The sequence below is a fragment of the Epinephelus fuscoguttatus genome, linkage group LG11 (assembly GCF_011397635.1).
Source record: "Epinephelus fuscoguttatus linkage group LG11, E.fuscoguttatus.final_Chr_v1".
Lineage (NCBI taxonomy): Eukaryota > Metazoa > Chordata > Actinopteri > Perciformes > Serranidae > Epinephelus > Epinephelus fuscoguttatus.
In genome coordinates this window covers 16560977-16587924 of record NC_064762.1, presented here as the reverse complement: position 1 = coordinate 16587924, position 26948 = coordinate 16560977, and the positions used below count along the sequence as shown (strand labels likewise).

The following is a 26948-nucleotide window of genomic DNA, read 5'->3' as shown; positions in this document are numbered from 1 at the left end:
GTCTTCATTGATATAAATGCTTCAGCTCATTCAAAATTTAACAATAAATGATAAAAGTGAGTCTGTGATATTCATGTAAGTGCTTTATTATCACCAGAATTTACAGTCTACAAACTTGTCCAAACAGCATCTTTCCAAATGTACACATTCTGTGGCTTGTATTACATTTACAACACTAACACAAATGTTTTGTGCTTGTCTAGTGACATCCACAAGAGGGTTATACAGTGCTTGTGTGACACAGTCAAAACATATTTGGTAAATGTTTTATGCTAATCTAACAGATTTCAGCAAAGACTGGCTCAGATCAGATGTTGTTACGAGTTCCTCTCCAGGAATGCTTTGCAGCAACGTACACACTGTTGGTACACCTTCTCAAAGTCTTCGTCGCTCCCCTGAGAGACAAAATGGAAAAAAAGAGACATTAGATTAAGTTCCAGCCCAAATACTGACAGCTGAATCATTACCCACATCTGGAAGATTTTGTTCTTTTGGTAGCAGAAGAACTGAAATAAACTGAGATAAAATACAGCTGTAGATATGCAGGCCCATTCTGTGATGTGGTTGAAGACACAAAACACATAATAAAATGTCAGTTTCCTTACTCAGTCATTACATTTTGATTCAGCTCCCCTTCTGTGTACCAAATTGTTGTTATGGTGTGGGAAACTGATCCCAGGCCGATGCCATCTTGCTTCCACTTGACACTTATTGTGAGCTTGAGCAACACACACAAATCTGGGAAAAATGTGATGCCCAACGCAGCAAGACTACTTTAGAAATTCTGGTTTTGTTGTTTCTGGTTGAGTTGTGGGCTTTTGCAGAGTTTTTTATGGAAAAACCTTTCCAACCATGGCAAACCATGTTTACCATGTTCTCCATCTTAGTTTAGCACAGGGTTTTGCAACATTTATGATATATAGTGCCATTTTTTAATGTCCTTGTTACTCAGTGTGCCATATCAATGTCATGTCAATACCTTCCTCCTCAAAAATACTGCATAAAATCTACTATGACCACCAAACATGGTCATTCACATCCACACTCTCATCAAATGCAATGCTCAAGATGCAGACTTTACATTTGTGTGTGTATGTGTCCATTCCTTTGCATCATTCTGTCTCTCCTCTCTAAATTCAGAGGTTTTTGCTGGTCCCTGAATGCACCACTCTTCATGAGCTTTATTTTTTTTCTCACCAGCAGTCTGTGGAGTTTAAGTCATGAGGGGATAATTGATCAGTTGTGGCTAGTGTGCCATTAGTTAAGCTACAATGTGCCAATGGTAGCATGTGTGCCCAAGGTTGCTGACCCCTGGTTTAGCATGTTAGCAACACAAAGTGTGACAAGTTTACTTGTGTGTGCTAATAAAGAAACCTTGAGCTTTGACATAAGGCTGTCGTTACGTCTCAATGTCGTTAGTTCTGCAAGGATTTGGTCATAAACCAAAGTACAGAAATGTTGAGCTGAGGACAGCACAAGATGGAAAGTCAGAAGACCATTACAATTCATTGCCATTACAAGTTATTACAATTCATCCTCTGTGGGGCATAAGCATCTGAAGCAACCTCCAAACAAATCCATCCAACAAGTTATCAATAAAACTAAAAATGTCAACTTCATAATGGCACTAGAGAGAAAAGTCAGGTCATGCGAGTGCACTTAAGAAGTCTACATGACTTACCTAAGTCCTCTCATCATCACCTACATGTGTCTCACTTTAATTGCAAGTAATAGGTGTGCAGACAGACTCTCCTCTCCTCTCCTATCCCCTCTCTCTGATCCTCTCAGAAAATAATTTGGAGAGTGCTGGACTTTTTCCAAATTTTTGCAGACTGACTCTTTGCTGGCAGATTAACATTTGGTCTCCTCTTCTCGCTCTATGTGCTACCGCAGTTCATTTTGTTTTGTTGCGTTGTTTTTGGCAACACTTGTCCACTCTGAGCGCATTCACCATCACTGTCTGTCTAACGTCACCACACAAACACACACACAATGTACTTAGTTACCATATTTGAAGTTATTCCTTGCAGCACCAAAATTCTTCGTATAAAATGACGGTAGCATGCCAGAACTTTCTGTAAATGGCTCAGAGGTAAGAACCATCCAAAAAATGTTTTAACACTAGAAATGAACCTGAACATGGTCCAGTCCAATGTGGACACAGACCACCTCGTTGGACCAAGGCTGGATTGTTTGGTCCTGTAATTTTGATTCAGAGCAAACTGTTAAGTCTCGACCAAACAAGGTAGGTGGGAAAGGGTCCTAAGGACAGCCATGATAAGTGCTATGTTCTGTTACGAAAGTTGGTTCTCAGGGCCTTAAAAGATAAACCGAAGTGTTTAATGGTAACTTATGAATGAAACTGTCAATTATGTCAACTAATAACATAGGAGAATGCCATGGATAGAAAGTCACACCGTCAATTAGTTAATATAATCTATCTACAAAGCAAGAAATCTCTGTCTCTATGTATGCATGTGCATATCTTGAGAACAGTTCATCCAATCTACTTCACACTTGGTGGGTGTATTTTTTTTTAAAATTTAATTTAATTTAATATACTTTATTAATCCCTGAAGGGAAATTCAATTTTTCACTCTGTTTGTCAATTACACACAGCTCCGAGTAGTTGGGGGGGTTTGGTGCCTTGCTCAGGGGCACCTCGGCAGTGCTCAGGAGGTGAACTGGCACCTCTCCAGCTACCAGTCCACGCTCCATATTTTGGTCCGGACGGGGACTTGAACAGGCGACTTGGGTTCCCAACCCAAGTCCCTATGGACTGAGCTACTGCCGTCGTATTGCTGGGGACCCAAAGCTGTGCGGTGTGGAATTTAGTGTAATTTGGACACATGACAGTCAGTATGAATTAACTTTGACTAACAAGCAAACAGCACTCTGGGGGTCTGTGTGTCAAGTGTGAAGATGTCTGTATAAGCCTGTCTGTTTCCAAGGAAGTTGCAAGCAGCAATACCGCAGATGAAGCAACAAGCCGTTCCAAACGGGCATGTTTGAAGGGACACTCCACAAGTCACATTAAACGGACAAGAAAACTTCTGTCGTCATTTATCTGGACACATCAACTTTAATTTATCTGGATTCTCTTCGCTGTCATGCCATGTGGCTGCTGATGAGGGATAGGGATGCACCGATCCACATTTTTTCACTTCTGATCCGATCCCGATACCTGAATTTGGATATCTGCCAATACTGATACTATTCCGATACCAGAGCTCTGTTTGCTTTAATATTATTATTATCATTATTGTTGATTTTATATGAGGCTGTAATAAACTCCTCTCTACAGGCAAGTATGATATGTACGTATGTATGCATGTATGTCCCAAAAGGCAACTTGAGGTAAGAGTAAGGTCAGAAAAGCAGGAAATCCTGTTCACAGGAAAAAATCCCATCCTGAAAACAAATATGCAACTGTAAGGGTTTCAAATTGATTGTCAATATTTATTAAATTCCAAGACAGTGTTAAACTACTAGTGCAATATACACTATCAAAAAACAAAATATCTGTCATATTAATCTGAACAGCATAGATACAAATCAAGTAGACACTACTATGTAGTAGTGTTGTCACGGTACCAAAATTGGGACCCACGGTACGATACCAGTGAAAGTATCATGCTTCTGAGTAGTATCACGATACCACAGCGAAAATGAGGCAGATGTGCCTTTTGTCATTTATGAAAAGATAAATCACTTTTCAATAATACATCAATGATATTTCAATGGAATAAATTACTTATTGACTTATTCATACTTCAAAAACAGCATCAATCAGTGATGAACATAGGGGGGATCAAAATAAAATAAATAAATAAAATAAGAATCAACCAGCCCCCCTCCTCCCCTGACAAGTCCCTTCATAAGTAAAGAACAGTCCCTAAAGTGCGGTGAGGTTTGTGAACCGTTCCCTGCCACACAGAGAGAAATGTGAACGGCTCGTTTCTCCTCTGACACGCCACATACCTGTGTGCCGCCATAATGTTCAGCTGTTCAGGTACTTTTGGGCAGTCATGACGCCAAGAAGAGGACATTATTGGACCTGGAGTCGGACTTCAGAGCTGTCGCCGGTAAGCCCGTCTTGCGCCGCACAGCACTATGAGCCTCCGCCGTACTTGACAGGAATACATTTCTGTCTGTGTCTGTGACCCCCGTTCAACCCACAACCGGCAGGATTCTGTACTGGCACAGCATGCTGAATGATTTATTTTGCGCACACAAAACTATTTTTAGTCGCCAATGCGAGTAAAATGCTCGCACGTAGAGCTCTGTGGAAAACAAATCACTGTAGCATATATGAACAAATCGAACCTACAGGTAAAAATGAATTAATAATAACTTTCACTGCTTAAAAATACTCAATAGCTCAGTTCATACCTGAAATGTCACTGGATACAAACCACTGCAGCGGCATATCGAGTGCCAGGTGGACAGCGCATGCTGTTATTGGACGCCGCATGGACACTCGCGCTCTTGCGATTGGACTTTGATCTTATCCCACAGTAGTGGTACCTGAGGTACCGTAGTACTACAGTACTCCAGTACTCCAACATTATGGTATCATATGTACTGTCATGTTTTAGTACCTCGGTCAGTGCAACACTACTATGTAGCAATCATCATATCATTCCAGCAGACAATGTGAAAGCACAGACGCGTCTCGTGGATCCGTGAATTACGTTTGTATCAGAACCCGATACCAATACTGGATCGGATCGGCCCCATACCTAATGAGGGACCACAATCACATACTGTCGAGCATCCAAACCACAATGACTTTAAACAGCATTCATTTGTCCCCTTCCTCTGGAAAAAAACAGCTACAAATGGATGCACTCGTGCTGAGCGCCACACAAAGAAGAGTGGTGTTCAAAACCAAACTCTGAGACGAAATTTAGATCTGACTCCAGTCACACCAACCATGGTCATCGACCACAGCCTCCTCTTCCAGCCTCCACGAATAAATCGATGACTTTTATTGGTTTCACAAAATGGAACACAGCACTGCAATTGTGCACAAATGCATTAGTATTAAGCCAACAGAGCTGTACTTGCTCATCTCCCACCAAGACCACACAAGACATTAATACCTTTGAGCTGCATTTAAATAGGTAATAAAAATAGGGTTAGCTTCAGTGACCCAAGTTATTTTTTTGTATAAACAGCAACAAATTGAGGGAAAACCAGAATGTGGTGTCTTAGTATGGAGTCAGGCCACAACGAGCCTTCAAAACAGCTTCAGTGCTCCTTGCAAAGTCAGTGGAACTCCATTGGATTCCTGCACAACATACTTCCTCATTTATATATGCAACCTTTAATTAATCAGGTCGTCTTCAGATCAAGAAAAAGACAACATAGACAGACATAACAAAAGGACAAATAGCATCAGAGACAATCACAGACATCACGATATAGATCTGAAGATGTATGTTTAGATTATATTTGGTCTTAGGGTGATGGTGGCAGAAGCGACTGTGGAAAGGGGGTATTGGTGTGACCCTAGTGGTCCTGCTGGTATTAAGCCCCGTTTGCACCGAGCAGTACGGTACAGCTCAGTTAGGTACACTTCTTTTCCGTTTCCACTGTGAAAAGTTGTGGATGGTACCAGTGGAACTGTTCTGGACCGTCCCCATTTTTGGTCCCCCCTCTGTTGGAGTACCTAGCACACAGATCTGGTACTAAAAGGTGGAGCTGTGAACACTGCAGTCTGTTGATTGGTCGATAGCGGACAGTTGCTCTGCTCAGGGCTGAGCTGTGGCTGGTTTTGGCAGAAGCCCCTGTTCATATCGTGGAGAGTTTAATTAATAAACTGTAACTATAAAATGAAAGGATGTCTGTTGCAGCAGCAGTTGGAGAAAAAGTAACTTCATTCACTGGGACGACAGCTGGGATTTTTAAGGTGGAACATTAACTCGTAATGTTACTCAATGCACGAACTGATGATGTGACTCAGTCAACACGCCTTAAATATTCTATATTATAACTCTGACCATTAAGTTTTTATATGACATACACTTTTGGTAATGAGTGGATCTTCAGGCATTTATATGTATTAATTTCAGCCAGGTTATGTGAACTGCATATATTCTAATCCTCACTCAGAGAAAAGAAAAGGGTCACGTAGCGTCTGGCCAATGCAGCACTAAACCCTTGAGCTTGCCTGAGAAGGACTAAATGCACAAACCCACAATTTTTAAATATCCCAGGGAGAGAGACTCTCTGCAGCCTGTTCTATTTTGTTCCGAAAATATCAGCGCGCAACCTCGTTCTGTGGACGATAAACAGGATGCAGACTTTCCTGTCGTCACTGATAATGAGGAAATACAGTGAGTGCTCGACAGAGCAGTGAGTGACAACAACCCCGCCAACATTTAAAGGTACAGTTTGCGGTGGAAACGCTAGGGTCTAGGTACCATGTCTGAAGGGTACTTTCGGTTCCAAAGGCAGCAGTCCAAAAATGTTTGGTGGAAACGGGGCTTAAGTAACCCTAAGTGGTCCTCAGAGTTACTGCAGGGGGGGCTGCCAAATTATTGTTTGACAATTTTTTTGAAAGTTGTCTTTCTTTATTTAACTCTAGAATATCTGAAAAATATACATTTACTTAAATCAAACATAATTTGCCTTTTGCAACAACTTATTTTTTATAATAGTGGAGTTATAGATAAAGACTGCAGTCTGAGGCTGATAGGCAACTAATTCATAAAATATATGTAGTAAGGGGGTCCCTGTTCCATCTCTCTGTCAGCTAAGGGGTCCTTGGCCTGGAAAACTTTGATGACCCCTGCTTTAGGCGAACTAAATTAGCTTTAGCCTGGCTTGTAGCTGGTAACTCGTTTTTACAGTCTGGCAACTCTGCATTGAAGAATGGCCGGGAGACCTTGTGATGACGTTGCATTCAACAGATGCTTTATTTCTTGTGTTAAGGAAACACAAAACACGGCCCTTTTTACAGTCAAAATATGGGAACCTGAGCTTATATGGACGCTCCCTGCTGACTACTGTAGCGTCAGAAAAGCTTGGGCTTTCTGTGTCTGAAGTAATTGCCAGCCCGGTTTAAGTACTTTTCTGCACACACGCAGAAGAGTCTCACTCCACATAACAAACGCTGCCAGACTGTTACATATACACGTACCCTGTCTCAAAGGGGAAGTCCTGGCCGCTAATATTAGTCATGGGAAATGAGAACCGTGCGAGTGTTTGAGTTTAATTGCTTTACATTGCACATCCTGCACATCGTAATGTTAACTCTGAAACGATATATCGTGCTACCATAATTCAGTGTCCTTTTCAGACTCATTAAACGGTTCAGTGACCCCTGGTGAGTGGAAGCATCTGCATTTCATATGTTCCTCCACTCTTTTTCAGGTTCTGTCCCACATCTGTATATTGACAGCTGATCATCAAATATCAAACTTTCAAAACTTCACTCCCTTCACTTTTCCCACTCAAGATCCTCGAGAAGATAAAAGCAGCCAAGGACCCATGTCCAAATCATTTGGCAGGACGTGCAACTGCAGAGAAAAGCATGTAAGGAACAAAAGTGATGAGTGAGCCATGGAGCGTGAAAAGGCAAACCAGAAATGACTGCTTACGCTGATGTCCAAGCAAATCAAATACCTGTTGTGAAAAAGTAATTTATAGCATTATGTACTGGGTTGGAAGGGTTCAATAGCACATTTTTTATGGTATTTTTTTTTAGCCATTTATTAAAATCAAGTGAGCACAGATGTGATCCTGTGTGCCATTTCACCATTACATTCCACTATGTTTTGTTTTGGTGTTGTTTCGTGAAATGTGTCTGGACATGATCCCATTTCTCCCTGTGAAGAGTAAATTGTCTCCAGAACTACTACGTGCACCTGAAGACAGACATGCTCTGTCCACAGCTGTGGGTTCTAACAGGTGTACAGTCAATCGCAAGAATAGAATATGATTATCATAATTTTTCTGTGTTACTTCCAGACACGAGACAGTTTACATTCACTGTGCGCCATCAAACAGCTTTAACTTTACTTTAAAGCCCTGAAGACTATTTTCTCAATTAGCCACTTACTCTGAGTAATGGGAGCATATGTGAACACAACCTTTCTGCCAGAATCCAGACTTTGTGTTTCATTTACATGAGAGATTTTGTAACGACGCACACTCGTTCCCAAATGACCATTTTTCAGAGCGTGACAAGATAAACTGAGTTCAACTTTTAGAACGCAGCAACGCGCACCACATGTCATGTGACAAGGAACAACTGATGACAGCCGACAGATATCTTTCCCTTCTTTTGTAAATATCAGTCTGTGATAAATATGGAGGAAAAGTTGACCATGTTCGTGCAGGGCTGACAGAGCTTTACATCTGCCCCATGGACGATAGGCCTACACACTTATTAACAGCGCCTGGAAGAAGATCAGCTCAAGCTCAGGATTTAAGGTAAATGGGCTATGGCATACGCAACCTGCTGCTGTGCTCTTGAAATCTGGCACAAAAAAGGCACAAACGTAGCGGCCAGAGCCTAACCTCGCATTTAACAGGTGGTTAAAGAGGCAGCATGTGTACAACCCCTTAGGATTGAGTTTTAGGGGAAGTACAGACCTTCTCTGTCTAGTGCTCTTTTTTCACTGTTGACGCAGCTATTTCTGTCACTTTTCACATAAACAACTAAGGGCAACACAATCAATGTCTTCCAGGAGAGAGTGTGTGAAAATATGCACAGTTACTCCCATATTTAAATGATATTGCATCTCTATTCCTATCTATAACGGCTGGCTTTTCATCCTGCCTTCAAGTGTAAGCTGTCACAACAACAATAAGCCCTTCTGATTTCCTGTGCAGTCAGTAGGGTTGGGAATCCTCGGGCACCTCACATTCAATTTGACTACAATTCAGAGGGCAACGACTATCACAATATGTGATTTCTATACCTGATTTATTTTTCTCATTGTGTGACTACTACTGTAATTGTAGTGATCCATAATCAAACCAGATGAATTTACTTGCATACCATCTGTCTCTTGTTCAGGTTCACTAATATATTGTGGGACATTATTATTGCTGACGTAGTGTCCCATGATTGCATACTGTAATATTTCACCGGAAAAAGTAAGAAATTACTACGTACTATTGAGTAAAGCGAAGTGCACCGCTGTTTTGCTTACAGTATGTCTCTAGCAGCAGTCACTTCGCTGCACACTAGCTACGGGAAAAGCTGAGACGCTGAGCGAACTGGGTGCAGGGTTTTTGAAATAAAACAGCCAGTGGTCTTACAGGATGTTTTAAGGATTATCTCTGCTCAAATATACACCAGCCGTTATGTCTGGCTCAAATTAGATGCCCAGGTACCAAAAACATGCCAATTTTTTGTGGCACGCTGCCCGCTTCCTTTTGGTGCCCACATTAACCAAGTGAGCTGTTGGGACAGGACACGGACCGCTGCCAAGCTTCATGGCTGGCTCGCGATCTGCAGCAATATTTTAGTCTGTTTCTTATATGAGCAAATCTGGCAAGAAAACACCCTGCTGATTTTCTATAAAGAATATATTGTACACTAATGATCCCATTCTTATGAATTATTGTTTTTTTGAATTGTTAGTTTTTTCATTGTTGTGTCATAATATATTGTAATGTTCTGTTTTCCATCTGCTTTGTTGATATTTGTTTGGGACCCCCATGAAGACAGGATGAGGCAACTTAGGGGATTTATCCAATTATAATAATTTTCTATTAAATGAGGCACTGCATTGGTCTCTTACTGACTGATCTCTCCTACACCAATACTGCCACACACCACTGCTGCTGCTAGCAAAGCTTTGCCTTTCTAATTCAGAGACCTAACATGGCTCCAAGGTCAAAATGGTATTTAATGTCTTGATTTGGGGCCATGCTTGTAAACCCGGGGGTTCTGCATTTCACTCCCTGTTTTGGCTTGGCATGCTGCTTGTCTAATTCAAGGAGCAACTTCAGAGCAGCTTTACACTGACATGGTATATATATGTTTACCCTTTGGCCAAATACCATTACACTTGATGACATTAAATTGGATGATGTGTCAAAAAAAAGCTTGTGTTCTGTGTTTCCAAACTCACTGAATGACTGAATTTATGTATATCATCACAAAATGGGGATTGGTAAGATCAAATATGGTCTTAACTATGCTTATTCAAATAACTAAACGTGAGAATTTACATGATTACTTACATAATACGGGTCATTGATGATGAGCTGCTTCTGTGGGTCGTATGAACCAAGAAGCTCGATCTTTGCACGGTCGTTTTTCACTTGTTTTGCTTTCCTGTTCAAATCTCTGCGAATACAAGAGAAAAATCCTTAACTCCAGGAGAACATGTAACAAATGAACAAGAAGAAAAATCAGTGTTTTTTTGTCTGCCATTTGGTGCCATGAGGCAGAACATCTAGCTATATGCTGAGCTGTCATGTACATACTTCCAAAAATGAACAGCATATAAGAGTCCCATCATTATGACATCCATGTGATTAACTTCCTTCTAAAGCATTAATTAACAGAGGCATAAGCTTCATTCTGGCAACATTTTATGAGCACAGAAAGCTGATTAAAGTAAATCTCAAACAAAAGTAATAAAAAGAAGTCAAACTATTAATTAACAACTTGAAGGTGACAACAATGAGGTGGGTTTTGTTAAAAGAAAACTAAACATGGACGGAGTAACTTTAGTCTGAGACATGCTCTCATTTTCTCATTCTGCTCAGCTTAACATTTGTGGAAAAAAAAACATAATGTGGGAGAGAAAGGGGAAAAACCTGCCCAAAGAGCAAAGACGAGGCATCCAAAGAACTCGGTAAGCTGCTTACAGATCAGATCTGCCATAGGCATGTGATCTCAAAATGATCCCTAAACGTTCAAAGTATCAAAAAATATCCCTCCCCCCGACCTTTGGAAAGAGCTTAAGAAAGGATATTACTTATTAAAGGGAGGCATTCACCTACCAGTTAGTTTAGCTCAATGTTACCAACATTTTGATGTGAAGGAGTAGCAAAGATCACTATAAAGACAGTTAGCAGGACAACCTAGTGTGACCCCCTTTTAAAGCAAATGTTTTTTTGATCAAAGGCAGCCATTAATAAGTGAGGCAGGACACTTAACTCATGACACCAGTGCTTTCAGTGGCTGTGTCTAGTTTCCAGCCACATTCCCAGAGATAACAGACCATGCTGTTGCTGTGGGCTGAAATGACTGTACCTTAAATTGCTCTCATCCATGCAGAGAATGTACTCAAAGCTCAAGAAGTCGTCCTTGGTCACCTGGAAGAGAAGGAGATATGCAGAGTAAATAAATATTACCCCTGGCTCTTTGGGGAACACAGTGGAGCCTTTTATGGTCCTTCAAAGAGGCTTCAGTGTTATGCAGTAAAAATCAGTTATTTCCAATACAACAATGAAAACAGTTGGGTCACTGAAAATCACACATATAACAGATATAATCAGCAAACTCTTCATGAATTCTTACCCTGTTTTTGATAATATTTATAGTCATCATTATGTAATCATCACTTAAGATAGAAGTCTTCATTGTTAGTGTCGGAGTCCGCCAGTCCGCACTGGGTTCCAACTGCCTTTACATACACGAGGGCTTCACAGGAAACAATGTATGAAGCTAATCCAGTTACAGTTTTTATTTTTATTTCATTGATAACAGACTCACAGTGTCAGAGCTGTATTAAGAGTTTCCTGTGGAGTTCGCTTCCTCTAGCGCTGTAGGATTTAAACAAAAAAAAAAATGTTTATTGAGGTAGGAAATTTACTCAATATGTTTGTTAGACCTCAAGGACACTGACAATGAGTTTGGGTGAGTAACTGTGCGTTCACACCAAATGCGATGGACGCGATCTCATCGCCCGTAACGCGAGTATCGCGTCGCTTGATCACAAATGTCACCTTTTTGATTATCGCTTCATCGCTTCAATCGCAATGACGCAACCCTCCTCCCGCAATTTTCTTCACCTCCCGCTATTTTCTCGTCAACCATGGCTGAGTTAACTACCGTAGCTGCTCTTTATCTGTTGTGGACATCTGATTTGGATCGGAGACCCAAATGCCGCCGTGTCTGGGTTCACAATATCCTCCAGAAACGCACACAGCTGGGTGAATATCATCACCTCCTGCAAGAGCTGCGTCTGGATGACGGTCGTTTCCAGCGGTACTTCAGGCTGACGCTGGCCCAGTTTGAAGACCTGTTGGCCCGTATCGGTGCGAGGATCTCCCGCCTGGACACCAACTACAGGCGCTCCATCCCAGCTGCGGAGCGCCTGTCCATCTGTCTCCGGTTAGTTTCTTATAATTTCTTTATGAATGGTTTGATATCAACGCTGATTGGATGTCGCAGCACAGCGTCATGCGATGTCGCTTGAAAAGTTAAAATTTTTCAACTTCAAGCGACACACGCAATGAGGCAATGGACGCGTCATCGCTTCATCGCGCTGCTCTTATCGCCTGAAATGCGTCGCCCGAAGCGACATCGCGTGTCATCGCGTCATTTACATTGATTTTGAATAGAAACTTGTGGCGTTCATCGCGTCCATCGCGTTTGGTGTGAACGCACAGTAAGGCCGCATCCATATTTTCATTTAAAACAAAAACAATCTCTTCACACACGAGTGTTATAGCACTGTGACAGAAATAATCTCCGTCCATATTAACAGGCCTGAAAATGCATATCATGAGACCATTCATATACACTAGGCGTGCACATGCAGGTTGAAATAGGAAGCATATTGTCTACCTGCAGCTGGTTGCTTAGTTACAGAAAGTACTAGGGAGATGGCAAAAAGTAATAACAGAGATTTCTTTGTATGAACTGACACTGAGGTCAGGGACGGTCTTTGCTATGGGCAATGTGGGTGACCGCCCAGGGTGCAATCTATGTGAGGGCGCACGAGCACCCTCCAAAAAATAAAAAATAAAAATTAAAAAAACTCAGCAGTTTTCTAGACTACCGCTTATTTCCACGTCAAGTTAGTGGAATGGGCGCTGGGGGCCCCTATTATCACGTTTCAACCAGCAGCAGAAAGGAAAGGCGAATCCTGGCGGTTGTGAGTTGAACGGGGGTCACAGACAGGAATACGGCAAAGGCTCATAGTGCTCTACGGCACAAGATAACGGCTTACCGGCGACAGAGAAGTCAGACTCTAGGTCCAGTAATTTCCTCTTTTGCTGGTGTCATGACTGCCCAGTAGTACCTGGACAGCCGAGCCGTGGTGGCCAACAGTAAAACTCATTTAACTTTGTGGTAATGAGCTCTGATACGGTTCGGCGACAACCAATCGGAATGCTGACGTGCTTCGATGAAGCGGGTCCCAGAGAACAAGCCATGTAACTTTGGTTCCTACAGCACACTTGTTCCAACAATGGATACTGAAGGTTTATTACTTGCATTCGCGCCCACTCAGTCCTTTATAATGTGTTGCTGTTCGGTTACAGAGCCCTAAGTAAAATGAATGAGACCTGGGACCGCGTCGCAGAGGTAGTTGGTTTGTCTGGTGAGTTTTAAAGTGTGTAATGTTAGTAATAGAGGAGAGAATTGCAGGCTAATGTCAACTATGAGTTTTCTGACTGGACAATAGCAAGCAGCAACTACGCTGCTTTCAAGCCAGTAGTCTTCTTTGCGGCTCCTTTAAATTGACAAGCACAATCGAACGTTCAATGATTCACGTGATGAGCGACTACAGCGACCAAAGCTGCCACAAATATTTTTGACAGTCGTGCTTCTTTGGCATCCGCGAGAGACTTTGCCTCTTTGGATGCTTCTGGCTTGAACGTACAGTAAGACTCAATGTAAACATATATATTTTTTGTTTACAAGAAAACTCCACAGGGCAGCTTTAAGTTACTGCTAATGCTAACTGAACATTTCCTACTCCTACTGCTGCTGCTTCACATTATTTTATCGTAAAATAGTTAAAGGAAGTGGAATTTATTTGTCATTAAAGTTATCTCTGACAGCAATTGTTCATCAAAATTTTGTCAATGTATCATTTGTGAGTAGTTGCAGGGGAGAAACGAAACGCAAGCAACAGGCTGCAAAACTGCAACTCCAGAGCAAGGTAACCAGTTTTACCATGACCAGCTGTTATGTGGCAAACTACTTGCTCCATGTGCTGCAGGAAATCAGATTACTGTTTACTGACGTCTTTGTTTTGCTGCACTGTAATCAGATGCATCAGTATTCTTTTGGTGTTGTATTACTAACAAAAAGAAGCTGCTAAAGGGGTTTTGATGGAGTACGAAACTGTACTTGCTGTTACCATGGTAACCGCAGGTGTTGCCAAATCAACAAGGGCAGAAATCTTAAGCAAAAACAACTTTAACATGGCTCTGGACTCGTAGATAACTGGATTATGAAAGGGGTGCAAGCTGCACATGTGTAAGCATGTGGAGGGATTTTTATCACAGTGTTCACTGTTCTTGGTGATGATTTAATGGAGCAAGCGGAAATAAAAAACAGGCAGCACACTGAATATTTCGGAGGGGTTTTGAGAGTCAGTTTATAGGAATGCCAGGATTGAGGCGAGGGCGGCAGGAGACGGATGAAGAGAGCATGAATAAAACTCCTGCAATGCTCCAGATGTTGAGATACTGACACGTTCAATCACAGAGACAGCTGTCGTCATTCATGTACCAGTAGAGGAGTAAAGAGAGGGGTTTCTGATTTCTGGAATATCTGTCTGACAGAGAGCTCGGAGGCTGTTACTGTAAATGACGGTTGAGCGGGGAGACACATATAGAAGGTTCAGCAAGTTCAAAAGACGATAAAAACCCAGAGAAGACGCAAAGAGACGATATCACAAAATTGTTTGAAAAAGATCAATAATAGGCCTTTTTTTATTGCAGATATTTTCAACTATCACAGTTGGGAAAGCACAGGTGTAAATAATAAAATAAGTGATGGCTGAATTCCATTGAGCTGCGTCAATTTCAGGGTTCTGTTACTCAGCATGCTGGTACACGATCACGCCTTACTGGGACACTTGAATAGAGCAGACCCATCGTTATTATTATGAGTAACACCTGTGTTTCTCCTGCTGTGACAAACCAAAACGTCAGCTGTAAAAAAGGCATATTTCTTCAGATAAGTTAAATATTGAGAGACAAAACTGTTCTGAAAATATCTGGCAACACCTCCCCTACTATGTGTATAAACATTTAATAAATGCTTTACATCGCGTTATAATATATTAGCAAGAATTCATGTGTAAGTGAAGGCTGGTGTGTAAACAGATAATGGATGGCTGTAGTAAATCATGTTATAACTAAAAATACTCACTGAAGTGCAGTTCTCTCCAGATGCCAGGTGGATGCTCTCGCTAATCACAGCCACTATAAACAACTCTAGCAGATGCAGCGTGTTTCACAAGCATCACAGGATGATACGCATCTCGTCTATTTTTGACGGAGCTGCAGATCATTGCACAGGTATGTGAAATACAGATGCAATGAAATGAGGATTTTTGTATTTTAGTAACAAAACACATCCACAGATCTTTGATCCATGTTGTTCATAAGTAGATTTTTAACATTATTAAGTTCGTCTTTAAGATACAGCACAACCAAGTGAAAAAACAAGAACAATAAATGCATTCGAAATAAACAAATAGACTTACTTCTTCATGGCAGAAGCACAAATATTTAAAAAAAGAGCAAGTCAGCAAAATCTGTGAGTCTATAAAATTGGTCAGGCAAAACACTCCACTTCTGAAATAATCCCAGTGTGGTATTATGCTGCGTGGCAGACAACAAAACCACGCTGCAATCTGGTTGCCGGCATGCGGCGCAGCTGTGCCTGGTGGAATTTTCCCTCCTGACTCATTTGCAGTCAAGATGGCAGCGAAGATAACAAAACATTGATTTACTTATCATACCTTACTTTAGTGGATCATAATTTACGGGGTAAGGAGTTAATCTGCAGATGCTCCAGTTCAAAATGAGACAATACTTTTCTATGGATGTCAGCGTTTGAGACATGATAAGGGCCCAAATGTGGCCAGCAGCAGATGGTAAGGCTTATTGTTTTCAGCCAGGAAAACTGCAGACCCTACTGGACAGTTAAGAGGAGTGAGGAGTCAGCAGTCAGTGACGGTATAAAACAGTCAATAAAACAAGTTTTTCAACAATTGTGAATCACTGCAGGCAAACATTAGGCTGATTGGTCCAATAGTTTTCAAGACAAGACCTTCACATACCAACCAAACACATGATAATAATATAAAAAAAATAAATACAAAAGAACCTATGGAAAAGGTCTATAGTATGTTATAAACCATTTATTAAATGTTTGTAAACTGCTTATAAATGCTAAACAGGGGAGTTGAAGTAAATGTTACCAAATATTTAACTATATTTCTATTTCAGACATTTATACTACTTCTACTGTTACATACTGACAATACAATCTATGATATCAAATGTCACATCTCTCCGTCCTGAGATAGGGATCTCTCCTCATTTGCTCTTCCTGAAATTTCTTCCTTTTTTCCCCTCAGTTAAAGGAGAGTTTTTCCTTATCTGAAAGGGTGTCTCATGCTGTACAAGCTGTAAAGCCCTCTGAGGAAATTTGCGAGTTGTGGTATTGAGCTACAAAAATAAAACTCACTTAACAAACCAACAATTAAGTAACCGCCCGCAGAGCAACCCTTGGCTGTGTCTGGATTGTGTCATAGTTTGAAGCCTTAGCAACAACTCAGTGATAACACACTGATGTGCAAGACATCTAAATTTCATCTCTATTAGATATAACGTTGGGGTTTAAATTTCTGATGAAGCATCAAATGATCCAAATAATTTAGAATGGAACACTTTGGGGCATGTTTTCTTTATAGACAAAAATGTTTGTTTATGTGGTTTCACCCAGTCTGCTTGGATACAGGCAGCAGTGGAGGTTCAGCAAAGTTCACTGAGCACAGAAACTGGGAGGAAAGAGAAGAAAATATGGAGGGTGGGCGCAGAAGTCAGTGATAGAAATGAAAAAGGGTGATAAAGGAAAAGAGGAAAGAGCAAAAGCTTGTCAAAGCTCATTGTGTGGATTTGGCTGGGTTTAAGCCAAGGGTTGAGCCTCCACATCCCTGCTTTGAGGAGATTAGATGAGGGTCTGACTGGTTTGCAGAGAGACAAACCAACGAGACGGAAGATCTTGAGCACAGGGTGAAACCCCAGAGTTCTCTCAGGGAAACATAAAAAGAGTGTTTTAAGGGCACCGAGGATAAAGCCAGCACAGCGTAAGGCCCAAAGGCCCTACATGGACAAACATCTTGGTGTAATTTCAGAACCATTCCAGGATTTGAAACACACGCAATATGACAGTTGCTAGATTGTCTCCATAAATATTTCATAGACACAGGTGTCATCATTTTACACAGCAGGATCCACCTTATTCCTGAGGGCACTACTGTAGAAATTATTATGTGCACAACTTGCAGTGAGATAGTGGAAGTAGCAGCAAACCAGTTAGTCCCATAGACTGTCTGTGGTTAGTCCCAGTAGCTACACTTGGTGGCTAACTGCCAACGCTGGTTCTTTACCATAGTCATTTGCCTTCAGTTTAGCAAATACTTTTTTATTTTTTAACAAATATTTAACTAATGTTAACTCTAAAATGTCTTTGCGGAGCTCTGCTACCTGTTGCACTGTCCATGTCTGTTAACGACTAACAACCAGTCTAAGCTAAATTTTTGTCCTCAGCAACTGTGTGTTGAACATGTAACCAGAACAAAAAGGGACTGTTCCTGTTGCCAAAGGTACCATTTATATGAGAAATAAAACCACAAGAGTTTCATGAAGCATAGCAAAGAGAATGACACGTAGACTGACAGGTCTGTCACTCAGCGTCAGCACATGATATCCCTGTCTTTCCCCGTCTGACTTCACTCTCAACCTACATTAGAAAACTGCTGGTTATAAAATAAACTCAGCGACATACCTTGAAATATGTATTTAGTCATTAGGGCTGAGAATGTGTTACTGATTTACCGTACTTCCTTTATATCATATAAATTAATTTATTTTACTCCTACTCTTTATGACTGTGGCCCTTTGCTGCATGTCATCCCCTCTCTCTCTCCCCCTTTCACACCGAACTGTCCATTAAAGGCAAAAAATGCCCCAAAAAATATCTTTAAAAAATATATATTTTAACGGAGCAAAGCAAGCTAATTGCTAGTGTGCTCTGTTGAAAAGGAAAAAAATAAACAATGTTTTGAGATGATCACATAATCCAGTTTGAGCTATAACAGGTGGTGTGTTCCATGTTTTATTTCTCAACTGCTCTTGGAAAGAACAATAGAGTACTGTAAACAAACTGTTACCACTGGAAAACGCCAGTTTCGGTTCAACGCCAGAAGTTGCACCCATAATTAATGCAAGGTATCATGGGGGCTAGGAATAAGGTGGATAGACCAGGCCTCACTTTCACATAAAAATAAATACACATATGAAATATATCCTCAATTACAACAGATCAGAAAACCTATAAAGTGATGAAAACTGCCATTTTGAATTGAAAAATGATTATTCACCACACTTGGAGCACACACTGTCATTGCTGAAGTCACATAAATTGGAAGCACACGCAAGAAATTTAAATGGGACTAAATATATGACAGAAATAGAATATTTTAGGATATTTTTGTCTTCAATTCAAGCAGGAAAAAAACACAATAAGAACATAAATAACTGGCTTGCCACTTTGATTCGCTGGAAGAACATCTTCAAGTAAAGCTGAAATGTGGAGGGCTGTTGCTCTGTCACTAGATCAGCTGCAGTTCATATTTTAAGACAAACTGTAAACCTCTGTTGTCTGTAACGAGTCATGTGATCCTTTAAACCTCTATTGTTGTGTCCTCAGAGATTGAACCGCCTGCTGTATCCTGTAGATTTCACCGACCTGTCACAAGAGGTCACTGTATGTGAGGTTAAAGCTAGACCTGCTGTAGACTGTTGAACTGAGTGAGGAGTAAAGTATGACTCCATTTAGAGGGGCGTTTCTACTGTTTATATCATTTTAATATAAGTTAATATCCTTTACTGTATATGCCATTATAGAGCCATGTCTCATATGAAGGTAACATTGTGTATAAACTTCTAAATTTAAGAGGCAAATTAAAGGCAAGTAGATGACAATTTAAATGGAGCAGTGCGTGGGATTTAGAGATTGCAAACAGCTGAAACTTGTCCTGTGTGACAAGCACAAACTCCTGGTCAGGATTCCTTAAGGGTTTTTTTATAAGGACCGAAACTATACACAGAGATCTCTTGCCTCTTGAAACAAACAGACCCGGTGACTAAAACTAGTAAAAACACTGAATAAAGTAGTTTCAAGTTGAAAATCAGAGTTTTTCTGACACTGTTTGGCTCATTGCAGAGGGGTTGCTAACTACAGCAGCCAACACAAATGGCCCTATCTAGAGCCAGTGTTTGGTTTGTCCATTTTAGGCTACTGTAGAAATACAGCGGTGCAACATTGCAGACTCCATGGACGAGGAAAAGACTCATTCTAAGTTAACAAAAACACAACAACTGTTATTTCCAGGTGCTTAACCCTATAGAAAACATACATATTACGCTGTATTTCATTTCTGCCAATATAACCCCCCAAATACTTCACACTGGATCTTAAAGCACAACCACAACTTCAGCATATTCAGATCACCAAAAGCTATAAAAAGAACTAAAACACACAGGAAACATCTCAGATGTATTTACTGCAAGGCTAATTCCAACTGCAGATTTATGGAGGCTAATAAATCGGACACTGACACTGGAATTCGAGCATAAATCAGGAGCAAAGACACAGAAATATAAGTTCTATGTTGCATTTTACTGTCGGGGCAAATTGTTACACAATACGATGTTATGTTTGTGTTCAGTCCGTCATGAAACAGGAGGCTGGATTGGAAAATGGGGAAGTGAAAAAATGAAACTAATTCTGCAGTGCATTCCCAAAAGAAGACATATAAAAACTGAAGATTCATTATTATAACACAGACTCTTGGAAGTTGACTTTTCTCTGAATTGGCAATGTTGGTTGGACCTTATATCATTTTGACAGAGCAACTGTGTGGAGCTTAGTATAGAGCTGCAGCAGAGTTTCTTTGCCTTTATAAAACTTTTAAAAGCTACAGCCAGCTAGTGAAGTGACAGAGTAACAGCACCTGGGTGTCTCGCAGGCAACATCACACTCATACACACAAACATTAATGAGGTGAGCGGAGCCGCGGGACGTCTTGTACCTGTCGGGCCCTGTGGCTCGTCTCAATGCCATGCTTCCTTAGGCAGGCCAGACCGCGGGCATCCGGTGAGCTGCCTATATTCCAGTCAGATGTGGCACCACTGTCTATGACCCACTGCAACAACAGAGAACACAAAAGGGGCCGCTAACTCCTGCTAAGAGAGGTGTAGAGGAGGGTGGGCGTACCTGCCTGGCCACGTGCCTCATGGGCACGCTGTGACTCTTCATGCAGGCTTGACCGCGGTAGTCTGGAGAGTTTCCTATCTCATAGGTGGAGGTGGCAGCACTGTCTATCCTCCACTAGGCAGAACAGAGCACGGGGAACAATGACACAGCAAAAAATGATTCATACTCTCACGTACAGATATGTGGTAGGTGATACAGAATTTTCAGGACAGTGTTATGAAACACATCCTGCTTTCATTCATCGTGAGGTCTGATAATGATTAACTACTTTCTCCTGTTACTTAACTGGTTTAGACATCTTATATTGCTGTGTTGATGTTGTAGTATACTTCCATGAGCACATGATTACTGTACTAAAGGTGTGCTATTTTTTTTTAAATATACAAACAGATAAATAAAGCCCATGCACACACTTAACAGCTGGGGTTTAACTGTTAAATTTTGCTAAGCCAGTAACTTTATCAATACGTTTCAAACCAGCAGACAAATTTCAGTGTAAGTATTAAACAGCTTTAAATACTATAACATGTTTTATTTTGTGTGGTTCTTGGACAAAAATTGAGTTCTATGCAAAGCAGAAATAACAGTGAGGATCCACTGGAAGCTGACAGATCACCTCTGCCACCTCCCTGCTCAGGGCGTGTGAACACATGCAAGCAAATGTGTAAATAAGCAACTTGTACACTCTCCCATGATAATAATGATGATGTTGTGCCAAACAGCCTTTTATTTTTGTTTTGTATCTGGTGACTAGAGGGATCCAAGAAAGTACAAAAATGATCATCTCCTCTGCAGGCGAGACACCCCAAGTGAAAACAAAAACAACATTGTTGCATGTTAATTTTTAGATTTTGGGCTATTCTTTCAGACTAGTTGAAAGAAAACATCTAAAATACACATTTAGGTGGGGCTTTTTTAGTTCAGATTTCTGTTCTGGAAATGTATGGAAAAAAGCACATATTTAATTAGATGATGCCTCAGAATTTCAAAAAACATGTAGAATAAAAAATAACTCTTAATGTCAGTAATCAACAGGGAAAGTTTATGGTGATATCTATATATTCACCTGGGGTGTCTCGCCTTAATATACTATTGATGTATCATTAGTGCTGCTAAAGACATACTGACACATCTAGTGTTGTGTTTTAAAAATGTTACTTTTCTTACTTTAAGTATATTTCAATCAAGTTTTCAGATAAATGTCACATACACTGAGCTTACACACACACAATACAATATGCTAACATACAATAAATATATCCATGATAAAATTAAAATGCTTTAATAATACAAGTGTAATTCAGTTGAATCTGTAATGACTTGCAAGTGCACCTTGAATATAATTAAAAATATTTCCAGTTTAAACAAAGTTGGATTAGAGTGGGCTATATTTTTTAAACAATGCAGCATTACCAGAAAAAGTTGTACTTAGGTTTATTTAACATCTTAATAATGTCTAAAAATAGTATCACGAAGTACACTTAATTGTATTTTAGTAAGTCTTTAATAGCACTGATACACTATTAGCATACTGAGTATATTGTTAGTGCTTTGACAATAGCACACTTTCAGTATATTGCAAAGAAGTATATCAAGTAGATTGAGTCTAGTTCTGTGTATTTTTTTCCCTGGGTATGTGTATGTATATTACAATACTGTCAATACCCAGGTGATGTATGATTTTTTTTCTTTTTTTGTGTGTGTGATTATTACCCAACTCAATCACTATAGTTATTTCTATTTTTAATCTGCCGCCAATAGTCCAGTTTCCCATTTATATCACCACTAATGTCCACTAAACGTTATTTGTATTATTTCTATTCTTTTCTTTGTAAACATAAAATTAATTTGCCAATGTTATCAGGAAAAAAATGTCAGTTCATGTAATATTAGGCCAAAGCACTGACCTGTATTATAAATACCATGTTGTGCGATGTAATTACAAACTAATTATGACATTACCTTATCAACAACACCGGCGTCTGTTGCCATCTTCGTGAAGACGGCTTCAGCGATGGGGGATCTGCAAATATTCCCTGTTTAAAAACACAAACACCATGACAAACTTTAATGCCACATTTTAATGACATAGTTTTAACATAAAATATAACACTTGAGGTATTTATGAAGAGTAACACACAAATTCAATGCACAGTATACATAATATTTGGTAGGTTTTTAAAACATATATGCACAGCTACACTATACAGGACATCTAGCCACAAAATAGCATGATAGAATTAGTAGAGTGCAAAAATTATATTATCTTTGTCCACATGTAGCAAAAGGGACACCGTCTCAAATATCATTATGATATATGTTAGGCAAAGTCAAACTGTATGAACAGAGAAACAGCTGATAAAACTGACCAACATGATTAGAAATACTAGGATATCTAGTATAGAGATATGACTCACAACATGACTGTCAGAGCAGATTTTTATGAATGTTTATTTTTTCTGTGCTGGGATGACATACGCACGCACGCACGCACGCACGCACGCACACACGCACACACACACACACACACACAGGTAAAAGGTAAAACTTCAAATATACTGTTAATTCAGGCTTTGACATTATTGACAAACAGTGGTGGGTGTGTAATTACTGCTGCACAGTTATGGCCAAAATGATAAAATCATAATATTTTGATAAATATTGATATCACAACTATTTATCATGAATAATCATTGTTTTAAGGGACACTTTCTTATTGCACTTTCACATTTAAATAAAGAGCACTGCTTTCACCTCCCACTGATTTCACTTCCCTGTTGTGCTCCATTCCTACTAGTTACCAAATATTTGCATCAAAATGAGACTTAAAACAAGGTTTTTCTTCATCTGAATTTGGTGCGTCTCCTATCTGCCACTGTATTTATTTATTTATTTATTTATTTATTTAACAGCGGTCATGGTGCTGTGATGCACAGCATTGTAGCTGTCCTGGTCTGGATGTCTGATGTCTTGTCACTGCACAAGGATAGGGATTCAGTGAGGTAATGTTAGGGACAGTAGAGTGAGTCTCATTCCATTTCTACGGACATGATTCCTCTTGGCCTTCATGTTTGAGTTGTACTCCAGTTTATTATGTTTTTTTAATGTGGTTTTACAGCCAGTTGTGTTGCTTTGCAGCGCAGACACAAATGTCATGCTCTCTTTGCATATGCTTTGTTCTCTCCTAAATCTGACATACTTCCAAACAGTGGATGATGGTGGTTGACGATGGATGATTTTTGTTTAGGCCAATTTGCCCAATTTATTCACAACAGTCAGGAGAGTTTTTCACAGGCTACTACTGCTGCAGGGTGTATATGTAGCAGACAGCTTTTCAAAAGTGGAGGCTGGCTGTTTGTTTAGGAAGTGTTTGATTTGATATGCAGCTGAGCTTTCTATAAGCAGAGCACACATTTTAAACATCAATATCATGGACGATCATGCTCATTAACATCATGTTCAGGATTAATAATGGATTAGTTACTTGGTAATGGGAAAGGATTATCTTCTGGCCTGAAATACCCGATTGCTGTCGCCAAAACAACCACTGGAAATGTCCTGACGTGTCGTCAAAGAACACAGCTAGTCTCAAACTGTGGTCTGGCTTTCAATAATTCAGAACACCAACTTCTTCTTTCACAGACTGGGCTGCAATCTGATACAGTAAATTAATTTTAATATCTAATTCACTGGCCTGGCAATAACAATCATTCCCATCTTTTTGTTACTAAAATGACTGCTACATAAACCATAACATTATATTACCCGTATCACCCACAACTCAGACAAATTTACCAAATAATTTCCTGATCTTGTGGCTTCTCACAACCTGACATCATTAACTGATCCTCATTTGCAGTCAACACAAACCCTGTTAATGTTACATCAATGAACCTAACTGCAGCTTTTACACTTGTTTAGTTAAGTTACACAAACTGCCTGTGAAATTACAGAGTTCACACGACTAACAAGAACTACAAAGAGACACAGTGCTGATGAGTTATCTGATACTAGTGACAGCAGCTTTCACTATGGACTCTGACCTGTCGTTTCCTGGCAGGTGCCTTCAAGCTACCGTTACTCAGCGTTTCTACAAAACACACCCGCCTGGTGTGATGTTTTACACGAGCTAAACACCAACTGCACACACCTGCGCAAAATTACCTGCTTACTTATCAAAGTTGCTTGAGTGAAAGGTTTATATGGACTATCACTGCAGCGACAAGCTAGCTAAAACATTTTAGCTAACGCACTACAATGAATCTAACAGCACCTAAATAAACCACTACAATGATATAAATCGGTACACAGGTCGAGTGTGATGTTTGTTTCATACTGTCACACTATATAAAGAGTTTATAAAATGAAGTTTCTTACCTAAGCAGACGAACAGAACCGACTTGTTACCGGAGACCGCCATGTTGATCTGAGGGGTCCTATGTGACGTCACAGGTGATGGCCAACTAGTGCCTGAACAAAATGTTCAAGCGTTTGAAAACTATGGGAAATGCTGCAGATATATGCTAAATATTAAAATATAAACAGACAGACCAGACACTTGATTGTGAGACATGGGATACTAAAGTTATACATCGATATTATCCAGTGAATTATGTTATTTATAGATACATTCCGCATAGCTGACAAATGCACCCTCTGTAATGATATGGTAGAAACATTAGAACACATATTCTTTCAATGTGTACATGTGACGATCTTCTGGACTGACTTCAGTCGGCTGTCCAAAAATATTTTGATGAGAACATTTCACTCAGAGAACCTGATTTGTTAATAATATTTAAATATCCAAATTTCTCCAAAATGATCTAAATTGTATATTCATAAAACAAAATACTTAAAGAAATTGCCCTCATATCCTTCTTTTAAAAATTCCAATTTAGTTATGTATATTTAAACAATATCAGACTTAAATAAAATGAAGAAGAATGCTGCAGAGATGATGGTCATTTTTTTTTCAAATGCTAAAGTTCCAGATTCATTAAAATTTAGAGAAATCCCTGAAGCTTGAGAAAATTTGTAACACTTAAAGTATTTTATCTTTGTATCCTTGTTAGAATGATTAGGTGCTCTTTTATTAGGGACTGTTTTGGCTGGAGTGTGACTTCTTTTATGAAGGTACAAATACTGGCCCTCTCTCCACCATAAATTAGTTATTAGATTTTTAAAACTTGCTCTTTGATAAAAGCTGAAGATGAAACCCTGGAGTTGAAAAAAAAACTCAGTTTTCCGCTCTTGTCATGCATACTAATTAGTTTGTGCAGTGACAGTTTATGTTTGGCAAAACTGTAAATGAGACATGTAAAGTAAAGCAATTCTGATGAGCTAGCGCTATTTTAAGATCAGATTTGTTTGTTTTTTGACAGAAGTGTTTGTCCCACATGATGTGTCCAAGGACCACTGGTATTACAACAATAATTTCTGTGTTTAAAGTTTCTTGCCATGATAAATTATGTAATTTGTTTTTTTTTTTCTATTTTTAAAGAAACATGCCTTTAAAAATCTAAATACAAAACACAGCTATTTTTAAGTTGTACACCCCTTCTCTGAGCCAAAGTAAAGTCCCTCCTCAGTGCTTAAAAAATATTTGACATGCCTCCCCCTGTGTGCACCACATTCTCCTGTCTACATAAGTAACAAAGAGTCCCTTAGATTGTAAGAATTATGATCATTTTGTTATCAAATCTCACATTTATTAAGGCGTAGAGAAATCCCTGAAGCTTTCGAGAACATGTGTGAAACTTTAAGTAATGGTCATAAAACAGGTGCTCTTTTATTAGACACTTTTGTCATGCCTTAACATTTCATAAAGACCTCAGTGTGCCATATTTTCACAGCTATAGTAGCTGATTATGTTTGAAAACTAGCGCTTTTCATACTTGTAAAATATGGTGCATTAATATCAGCTACAGCAGTAAAATTTCTGCTTACAAATGAATGCATCATTTATAGTAATTCATGAAATACTGTAACTCTCAGAGAGGGCCCATTCAGCTTCAGTGATACTTTGATTTTTGATGATTAAAAGCATTTCATTGATGATATTTGTAGACTTCAGGTTCATTCTTGTTACAGTGACAATGACTAATCCACTGGTATGTTTCTGACAGGAAAATGGAATTTTGTGATGATATAAAACACATGTGAATCTGGCTCACTAGTCTGTAATACTCACAGATATTTTATTGCTAAATTAGTCAATCCCAGCTTTAAAGTGCCGACTGATAAATGTTAGAGTCATAGAGAGAAAAAATTACCCTTAATCACCTGATAAAAGAAGTTGTCAGATACCTCCTTGGTGTAAATTAGAGACATAATCTGGCTCCAGTCAATCCATTAGAACCAAGTGATGGAGATCTAGTCATAAAATCTATACTTTGCTATTTTGAGTAATGCTTTGCTGAGTCATGGTATGAAACACACAGGTCGTGGGAAAATCCTGGACCCAGACAGACTAAGACATTCATAACATGAGATTAGA

The 26948-nt window shown here is 39.7% G+C and overlaps 1 protein-coding gene across 2 annotated transcripts; it reads right to left on the bottom strand.

Annotated features, from left to right (window-relative positions):
• Nucleotides 1-70: 70 nt before the first annotated feature.
• acp1 (acid phosphatase 1) lies at nt 71-24921 on the bottom strand. Of its 2 annotated transcripts, none has more exons than XM_049589422.1 (6): nt 24827-24921; nt 22412-22485; nt 20450-20563; nt 11228-11289; nt 10207-10312; nt 71-395 (listed from the first exon to the last, which is right to left on the bottom strand). In XM_049589422.1, the coding sequence occupies exons 1-6, from the start codon at nt 24867-24869 to the stop codon at nt 318-320; spliced, it is 477 nt and encodes a 158-aa protein (XP_049445379.1). In that variant the 5' UTR covers nt 24870-24921; the 3' UTR covers nt 71-317. The 2 variants fall into 2 exon arrangements, with proteins under 2 accessions (XP_049445379.1, XP_049445378.1); XM_049589421.1 differs by lacking the exon at nt 20450-20563 and adding an exon at nt 20265-20378 and having other exon boundaries at nt 24827-24919.
• Nucleotides 24922-26948: the final 2027 nt, after the last annotated feature.